We start from the raw sequence: 9,325 nt of genomic DNA, 5'->3' as shown, positions 1-9,325 counted from the left end.
AAACTAATGAACATATTATTTGATATATAGTAAAAAATTTTCTGAGTAATAACAAATTTAATTTTTTATCTCTTTAAACTAAATTAATAATTCTATTTGATATCTTTGCACTAAAATACACTATGAGTAAGCTACTAATACTAAATAAAATAAAACATAAAATATATATTCTGGAGACCATTTATAAACTCAACAAACTCAAAACATTAATAATATTATTATTCTATTAATAATACATATAGTCATAAGGTTACAAATCGATGAAGATTTATCAATATAAGAATAATATAAATTAATTAAAATTTTATGTATATTAAAATTCAATTAAATTTATATATATATTATTATATTAAATTCAATTAAATAGAGTTATTATTAATGTATTAACCGTATTTTAATGTTTATTATTTATATATTTAAAAATCATTTATTTAATTTCATAATAAATAATATTTTTAAATTTGAATAATTTAGTAATTAGTTTGTACGTATTATACTATCTATTCAATAATTTATTGGAAAAAGAATATTAATATAATGAATAAAAAAATAATTTTAAAAAAATATTGTTTAAAGAATAAAGACAAATAAACCTCTAACCAATTTAATTTTAGAGACAATTAAACCTCTGTCTATTTCTGAACCTAACATGTCAACCTATTCCGTTCAAAGTTGATATAAAAACACCCACAAAAACCGCATCGTATCACAAAAGTAGAGGACATGAACCAAAATGGATCATTTTTATCTTGAGTGACCGCATTGTCATTCTAAGAAATAGAGGCCAGATTGATAATTCACTCACATATTTACAAAAAAAATAAAAATACAAAAATACCATCTCTGTTTACATTTTTCCCCTTAAATAAAGGGCATGTAACACCTAGTAAGTATCTATTTAACCATGTGATTTACATTTTACAATACAAAGGAAAACTCTATATTTGGATAAATATACCCCAACACATTTCTTAACTGAATTTCTCTACCTATAAACACCTATTGTGACATTTAAGTTATAAGCGAAACTCTAAAATTCAGGAAAGTAATAAATCTGTTTTCTGCCATGAGAATAAGTTGCAAGGGCACTTCTAGAACTTAGGCAAGCAAATCATCCATATTTTGTTAATGAGCTTGATGAGAAAGGAAAAGGAAATGCAAACAGCCACAGGTCCCATTCTAACTAATCCCCTTCGGAATACTGGAAGTTGAATTTATCTTTAGAGCGCACCCAGGGGTATAAGTAATACCTATCACAACAAAATGTGAACATGTGAGAAACCGGAACCATATAATAAATGAGGAATAAAGAAGAATGTACAAAACAGAATGCATATAAAAAGAAGAAATACTTTTTTTGACAGGTAAATACCCAAAGGGATGATAGTGAAAACAAATTATTAGTTATATGAAATGGAGGAGATGGGGCGTGGGTGCTCTCGCAGAAGCATCTCGGAAGCCAACACAACCTTATGCATCACAAGAAATTGCTATGTTGTTACACATACGAGTGATACTTCGAAATCCATACAAGCATAGAAATAACAAGTCATAGACAAATAGTTCATCTTCCCATTTATTCTTATTGACCAAGTATTCCTCTAGATAGACGCTGCAACTAGTTAAGAAAAATACATATTAATAAAAGTAACACAATCTGTACCTTTTTCCTTAACATCAATTTGCAGAGAGTCAAGCGTAATTATGCCATCTGTCAATGGGAGTAGTTCAAGCCTGACAGTTGCTATAGATTGAGCTGGAATACACCTGATGCAACCGAAGCATAGCATTTAATCGAGTACTTTCAGTTTAAATAGTTAAAGAAACAAAAACGTGACATGATATGTTACCCGAGTGGAACTTTACTCTGCAACCATAGATGAGTACAACTCAGGCCAGAATTAGGAAGAACATCACTTGTAGAAACTGCCTTAGCTTCACTAGTAGAACTTTTTTCCCCATTTTCTTCAACAGTTGACGGCTGGGTGGCACCACTACTCCTTCCACTATTTACTCTTCCTAAAAAATCTGCGAAACCAATAAAAGGACTTCTTGGAGTCGTTGGAGAACTCAAGGAGACCAATGATGGGGGTAAACTAAAGGATGCAGGAGATAGCATTGTTAAAGTTAGATCTTCAGATGTTAAATTTGAAGCTTGCAGAGTTAGGATCTGATCAAAATGAAGCAATGAAGTTAAACTAATTGGCATTGCTAATAAAAGCATAAGATCAACTGTAACTAATATAAAAAAAAATCAAACTGAGCTAAATGATTTCCAATCCAAAGCTCTAGTTTGAGTTGGACAGTAGCTAAATAAACAATAACCTGCACAGGAAGTTGGCAGGTTGCACAAGGTCTTGGATATTGTCCTAACATCTCTGATGAAACAGAGATCATAATATCCTTAGAGGTGCATGGTCGCCAACTAGTTTGTTGCTTAAAGAACAACCTTGATGCTAGATTGTTTTAAAAAAAAAGAAAGAAAAAGAAAACAACTAATCAGCATGTTAAAAATCATAGAATAGGAAAAGGAGATCGGGCCAAAAGAACCTACCTGTATAATTGCACCGGTATGACACCACAATTGCATACTGATCATTAATCAAAGTAGGCTTTCTTCCATCCAGACTTAATTTTGATGTTCTATTTTGAAATTGTTTTGAAAATTGAGAACTTGTATCGTATTGAATATTGATACTCTTCTTCATAGAAGTTGCTGGTTTAACGACAAAAGAATGCTCTTCACCTCTCCTGTAAAAAAAAAAGAGACAAAAAACCTTCTAATAAGATGACGACTATTAGAGTTGATCACAGACACCAATCTTGAGTTAACCAACACGAAAAAATATAATCATGCACTTAAGTAAAGAAAATATTAGATAATCAAATAAAAGTCATGCCTAAAGTAACACAAGTTCATTACATCATTCATCCTATGAACTGAATATATTTTTTATCGAAAACAATGATACATATATTTTTCAGCAAGGTCATCTCAGTTATTTTATGCAATATTAATACACATCATTATTAACAAGTAAATCACACATGCAAAAAGACCAACTAGCCCTTATAGAAAGGAAGAGTTCACTCCTTCCTTCTCTTATCCTCTTTCCCATGCCATGATTATCTCAAATTTTGTTTTAAAATTAATGAAACAATTCAGTGAAGCCATGAAAAGTCATCTATTATATAGTTTGCTGCAACTGGAGGAAGAAAAATGAGATAAATATTCAACTCAAGCCTATCTACTATATATAACAGTGATTGAGGGTTTCAAGCACAAGATTTTTTTCCCCTAAAATACCCTTATTTATATATTAGCCATAAACATTTTGAAATTCTTAAGACTTGAACTCAAGACCATTTATTAAGAGAACAAAGTACTTACCATTTTGAATAACCCCATATTTGTTACTATTATACACAACAAAAGGGTGGACTAATATGCACAATATCCACTGTTAACAATACCAATTTCCTCTTAAAATTGAGTAGAAATAATATTTTAAAATGTTACTCCATATGCCTGAATATTGCTAGTGCAGAAGACTATATTTTAACCTTAAAAATGATGGGAGTAAAAACAAAGGTAAGCAAATCAATAAACAGTCTTTTCATATATATTATCCCATGCCTTGACATTGTCTATACTACATATGATATCCATAGATTTGTCTAGTTATATTTTACCACCCCTCCCCCCCCCCCCCCCTTTTCCTTTTTCTCTCCCCTTCTGTTTCTTTTGCAGATAATTTTTCTATTTTTTCACGAGGGTGGTGTCCCTCAGCACAAGAATATGAAACTAAAATGCCAAATTTGCAGCCTAGCATGATATCAAATAAGTAACAACAGAAAGTTGGAAAAAATAATAAGATATTCATTCCAGATAACAACCTAAGGGTTAGATTTGGTAAAGAATGGTCATTTCCAGCTTCAACACATGAAATCAGTAATGATGGCATTGGTCCATTTCTTGTTGTCTCCTCCAAAACAATAGATATTGTATCTATAAATATCACAATATCAGGAACATTTGAAGGAGCGACATTCTGGAGACAACTTAAGAAAAATTAGTCAAGGCAGAACTGAAAATATATGTGGTAGTAAAAGACCAAAAAGAGAAGCATGAGAATATAATATGCAGAGGACAAGAAATAGAAAGTCAAATAATTTGATCCAATGAAATCCTAGTTCAAACCTTCATCTGAACACAAAGAAGATCCTCTGAGTTGCAGTCAGCAGCAAAAGAGTGAATCTCCAAAGGTTGTACTATCTCAAGTTTTCTTCTCCATCTTCTTCCTGGAGTATGGAGGCCTTCTAATCCACAACAGACAGAAAATCTTTCTTGCTCCAAAGAGACTCCTCGAAAAGATAGTAGTCCTTCCAATGCAAATTTTCTCCTCAAGTAACTGTTAGATAGGATTTGATCCCTGTTCTCAAGGAAGTTTGACATAGAACTAACTGCTTTTAAATAACCAGACGGACTGCTCATACTTTGGGGTAACGATGACATGGAGTAACGTCTTAAATTAGGAGGAGATTGCAGGCGAGGTGAAAGATTGTTATCCAATGGAAGCATCCAATTTAACAATTCAGCACATGGATCCTCATTTGTATGTTCTACCTCGAAGTGGTCATCGGTAGGCAGTTTTCTCTCTGGACACTTTTCAAATTGGAGAACTTCAATACAAGGATCTTTAAGAGAGTCTACACCAACATTCATCTGTAAAAGAATCTGCATCCTTCCATACAAGAACATTAAATTAGATTAGGCAAAGGATTGAAAAAAGGGAAGGTTAGACAATTAAAGGGGAAGAAGCCAGAAAATCTTACAAGACTCGGACACAAATTTAACAGAAAATATTACTTTATTTGCATTGAAATTTAAATATACAAACAAAACATCCTTGTCTCTCTGTAAATTTCAGATAAACTAAATGCATCTTCATAGTTTCCAAAGTTTATAGCACATACCACGATGTCTCCATTAGGAAGAGCAGAACACTTAACAGAATCTCTCACCAATCCTCCAGAAGTGGTGGCATTAAAATTTCCTCTATCAATAACCACTCCAGTAGAAGACAATGTAGGCTCTTCAATTTGGATATTTAAAGCCTTTAGGCCATTTGCATCAGAAGGGTTAAAAAAATTTATTGCACTGCCTCTTTTGGACCACAAGGGTTCATCAAATTCTGAAATCCTCACAAAGAAGCGTGAATTCTCAAATTTTTGTAACAACAATTCAGTTCGTCTTTTCTGTGCCTCCATCCTACAAAGGGATTCACCATCAATAAAATCTTCCAGATGCTCTTCAACACTGGTACTTAATTGCCCTTCTCTAGATATTAAATTGTTTCTGTTTTTACTGTTTTCATTTTCTCTCTCAGGGCTTTGACCTACGCCATTCTTACTCATCGCTGTAGCAACTGGAGTAATCATGTCCGTATCCTGCTTAGATGCAGACAAGCATGCCAAGATATAAACTTGTTCACCTGAATTACATGCTTATATTAGGTCTGCTAAACTTTTTGTGGAAGCCAGCTGACCAATTAAATATATCCCAAAATCAAGATTTATATTAAAAAATAGTCTATTACCAGGAAAAAGAAATGAACGGTCAAGTGAGCACAGGGACTGTATATCTGGCACGTGATTCCAGTTTTCAGGAAGTTCCTCTACCAAAAAGATAACAAATTAACAGTTAGATTTATAGTGTTTTATATGAAGAGCAATCTCACCCATAACATCACATGGCAGAGAGGAAATACTTAAAAGAAATAGATTTGTCTAACTCTATCATTTGCTAAAAAAAAGCATGTTATGACCATAATTTAAGTCATGTATAAGCTTAAACAAAATTAACAACTTGTGCTAGGACTAGAAGAGAAGAAGATGACGATGTCCTCATACATAAATTTTTAGCTATATTACAATTCCATGCTGATATCCTCTCTAGAGCACTTGCTATACTTTACAATCACTATAATGCAACTTTTAAGAATGCATCTATAGTAAGTTCGCCTATTATTATAATAACATATAAAACCAATTTCTCCCATTTCATGCAAACAATGACAAATGCTAGTTACTTTCTCCCTGTTCAAGAGTGTCAAGCTATTAAGAAAAGGCATCGCTATCCAGAACCAGATATTCGTCCTCAAGCAAACATCACAATTCATTAGATCACACATCATGCTTCGTAAAGGGAAGATCTTATAGCTTTACTTCAGTAAATAGGCAAAGATTCCAGAAGAAAATTTGATAGCACAACCTAATGCCCTCAACCATGATAGAACTACCGGATTCTTGGAAATTTAGATGATATAAGGTTCTAAGTCTTTTAGGATATGAAACATTCTGCTTTCAATATTTTTAAAGCAAAACCCTTTTTTTTTCTTTTGAGAAAGAAAAAGAACTCAACACAACAAGGTGGAGCATTATCAACAAGCAACCTACACAAATCCATAATCCAAGAGAAAGAACAGACCTCTTAAAAACCACTAAACTGCCAAAAATAAATAAATAAATAACGAATTACATAAAGCAGTAAACTCCAATGTCATCTCCAGCATTGCCACAAAAAGCAATGGAGTCAATTGCTAATGACTGCATCAACCCCTGTCAATGTATTCTGGAATATTTTCTCATTCCTAATCGACTATTTAGATAACAGAAAAGAAACCTATTAGCTTCCGGATCTCTATCCTCATGAACACAGCTATCCAACTCTCAAAGTGCTCTTTCATAATACTCTGAAAGGTCTAGGTTCGTCTGAATTGCTGGAGCCAAGCACACACAAAATACTCAACAGTTTCAAAATGTTTCCTGCATAGCACATTCAGCATAGCACATATTCATTTATTCCTACTATCAGGAACACCTAGTCTAGCTAGTTGGTCCTTAGTGTTGACTCAATCAACTAGCACAAACCAAACAAATAATTCTACCCAGGGAGGTACCAGTCCCTTTTAGACGACTTTGGTAAAGCTATAGCTCGCCACTTCTTCTGTCAACTTTGCAGCCTGCAACAATTGCACAAAGGAGTTAGTCGAAGATAAACCTTTTCACTGTCAAATTTTCACACCACTTTGTCCTCCCTCTCTATCACCAAACAAATTGATTGCAAACCCCATGTAGTTGGTTTAACAATTCAAACTCCCATTGGGGAACTTTCCTCTGTCGTTGAAAGCTCCATATTCAATCCAACCCATTCCAAAACCCGCACTTCCCAATGGTAAATTCTTGTTAGTTTAACACCAAGAAGAGTTTTTGAAACGAGACTTTCAATTTTCCATATTATAACCATGAATCCTCCCAAAACCTTGTTCTTCTCCCATCCCGTACATCCATGGCTAAACCATTAACTATTTTATCTTGCATATGTTGTTCCTTTATTCCAAAGAGGATAATCTTCTTTAGAAAATCTCCACCACCATTTGAACAAGGTTGTATTGTGAATTACTGCATCCCCAACTCCAAGCCCTCCTAACTTCTTCGGCACTATAACAATTCCCATTTAACTAACGCCATTCCTAGCATCCCATCTTCTTTACCCCAAAAGAACCTCCTTTGCACTATAATGAGTTTCTAGTAACAGTTTGCCATCTTATACAGTGTAAGATAATAGACAGGCAAACTATTGATACAAACTTAATGAGCACCAGCAAACCTACTTTACTCAGTACCTTGGCCTTTCAAAGACTCAGCTTAGCTTCTCCTCTACCTTATCAATAACTGGTTTTCATGTTTTCACTAGCCTCGGGTTTGCACCAAGTTATATTCTCAACTACTTCACTGGTAGCTATGCTGACTTACAACCAAGAAGGTCACACATCTATTGCACCCATTCCCAGTCAGTTTATCGGGGTCAAGCTTGACTTGTTAAAGTTGATACTCAACCCAGAAGTGATCTCAAAGCACCATATTAGCCTCTTGTAGCTTCTTATTGTCTCTTCATCTTGCGGACAAAACAGAATAGTATCATCCGCAAACTGCTGATGAGACAGCTCTGCACCATCCCTGCCTATTAATGGTGGAGAAATGCAACCGTTTTTCACTTCCTCAGCTATCATCCGGTTCAGGACATTCACCCCCAAAACAAAGGAACGGCGGGATCAAGTCACATTGTTGCAACCCCCTCTCCATCACAAATGGCTTCGATGGGGCCATTGAGCAGTAATTTCTGCATTTTAGCAAACTTTATATGCTATAACTATAGCATCTTCTACACTTAGCAAGAATTTCACCTACTCCATTCAACATAATCATATTCATATCTTAAACTATGAGGAATTAAATAGGAAGAACCAAGCAGCCAAAAATAAAGAAGTAATTTGTTAAGGTGATGATATTATAAACATTATTATTACACATACTGAATGGAATAGTGATGAACCCTTCTTCTGCAGAAACATCAAGGTGCTTATTTGGTAAGCTTGAAACAAGACCAGCGATGGTGGCATCATCGCTATGGCGCACGTGCGAATCCTGAGACGCCAGCTTCTCTAGATTAGACCCAGACGCAGACCTAGGGGGCGGAAGCGGTGTTCGTTCCGAGTATGAACTCGACGAAGACCGCATCAAAAAATTCATGGTGCCACAAAAATAAAGGAGAACGACGCAATTCTGCAAATTCAAAAGGATACGTTTCAGTGAAATGCCATATTGAAATTGCAGTTCCTGATTCTAGAAGTTTCTTTTGTGGAAAACGAAGAGAGAGAGTAGAATTGGAAACGAATTGGAATCAAAAAGCAAAGTGAATGTAAAAATAAGCCTTTTTTTTACAGCAATAATAATAAATTAAACCAAGAAAAAGGTTACCTGTGATGTAAAGATGGAGAACGTAATGTAAGTTTGAAGGTGCAGTTGCGAGTTGGATTGGATCATACAAAGCTCTATCACAATCTCATCTTTCCCACACTCATACAATATTTGCAAATAAATCCTTTTTTTTTTAACTTCTAATTTTAGCAGTTACGTACTTTGGTGTCAAGTTCTTCAGTTTATCTATTTTTTTTTTAAAAAAAAAAAATTTAACTTCAGGTGATTGCTAATTGGACTGATTTTTTTTTCAATATGAAAAAATATTTGGTAAAACACGTTAAAATGAATCTGTAGGAAATAATAGTATTGATATGGTATCAGAGCAAAATGCAGGTTAAATTTTGTGCATAATATCATTTTTTTTTAATTTTTGTTATCTATGAAACATAGTTTACTATTTGTATTTTATAATATTTTTTAGTTTTCTTATCCGTGTAAAACGTAAGTTATGATTTGCTTTTTATAATATTTTTTATTTTCCCAAAAACGTAGCCTATGA

At 33.8% G+C, this 9,325-nt stretch overlaps 1 protein-coding gene across 4 annotated transcripts; it reads right to left on the bottom strand.

The window, feature by feature from the left end:
- Positions 1–789: 789 nt before the first annotated feature.
- On the bottom strand, positions 790–8,958 carry LOC107643529 (uncharacterized). Of its 4 annotated transcripts, none has more exons than XM_016347208.3 (11): positions 8,824–8,958; positions 8,379–8,628; positions 5,601–5,678; positions 4,978–5,495; positions 4,202–4,738; positions 3,898–4,052; positions 2,555–2,751; positions 2,326–2,456; positions 1,851–2,170; positions 1,664–1,767; positions 790–1,250 (listed from the first exon to the last, which is right to left on the bottom strand). In XM_016347208.3, the coding sequence occupies exons 1-11, from the start codon at positions 8,887–8,889 to the stop codon at positions 1,180–1,182; spliced, it is 2,427 nt and encodes an 808-aa protein (XP_016202694.1). In that variant the 5' UTR covers positions 8,890–8,958; the 3' UTR covers positions 790–1,179. The 4 variants fall into 4 exon arrangements, with proteins under 4 accessions (XP_016202694.1, XP_088344292.1, XP_020979236.1 ...); XM_088488166.1 differs by having other exon boundaries at positions 4,978–5,451; positions 8,824–8,916; XM_021123577.2 differs by lacking the exon at positions 2,326–2,456 and having other exon boundaries at positions 1,851–2,028.
- Between the last annotated feature and the right edge of the window lie 367 nt (positions 8,959–9,325).

This window comes from Arachis ipaensis, chromosome B5 (genome assembly GCF_059453495.1).
Source record: "Arachis ipaensis isolate K30076 ecotype BB chromosome B5, ASM5945349v1, whole genome shotgun sequence".
NCBI lineage: Eukaryota > Viridiplantae > Streptophyta > Magnoliopsida > Fabales > Fabaceae > Arachis > Arachis ipaensis.
This window is presented reverse-complemented; position numbering and strand designations above follow the sequence as displayed.

Excerpts from the sequence above, each read along its gene's own strand:
- LOC107643529 (XM_016347208.3), bottom strand. The coding sequence starts at position 8,889 with ATGATCCAATCCAACTCGCAACTGCACCTTCAAACTTACATTACGTTC. Across the intron at positions 4,053-4,201 it reads TTCTTTGTGTTCAGATGAAG|AATGTCGCTCCTTCAAATGT; the intron begins GTTTGAACTAGG and ends AGTTGTCTCCAG. Across the intron at positions 2,171-2,325 it reads CCTGCCAACTTCCTGTGCAG|ATCCTAACTCTGCAAGCTTC; the intron begins GTTATTGTTTAT and ends CATTTTGATCAG.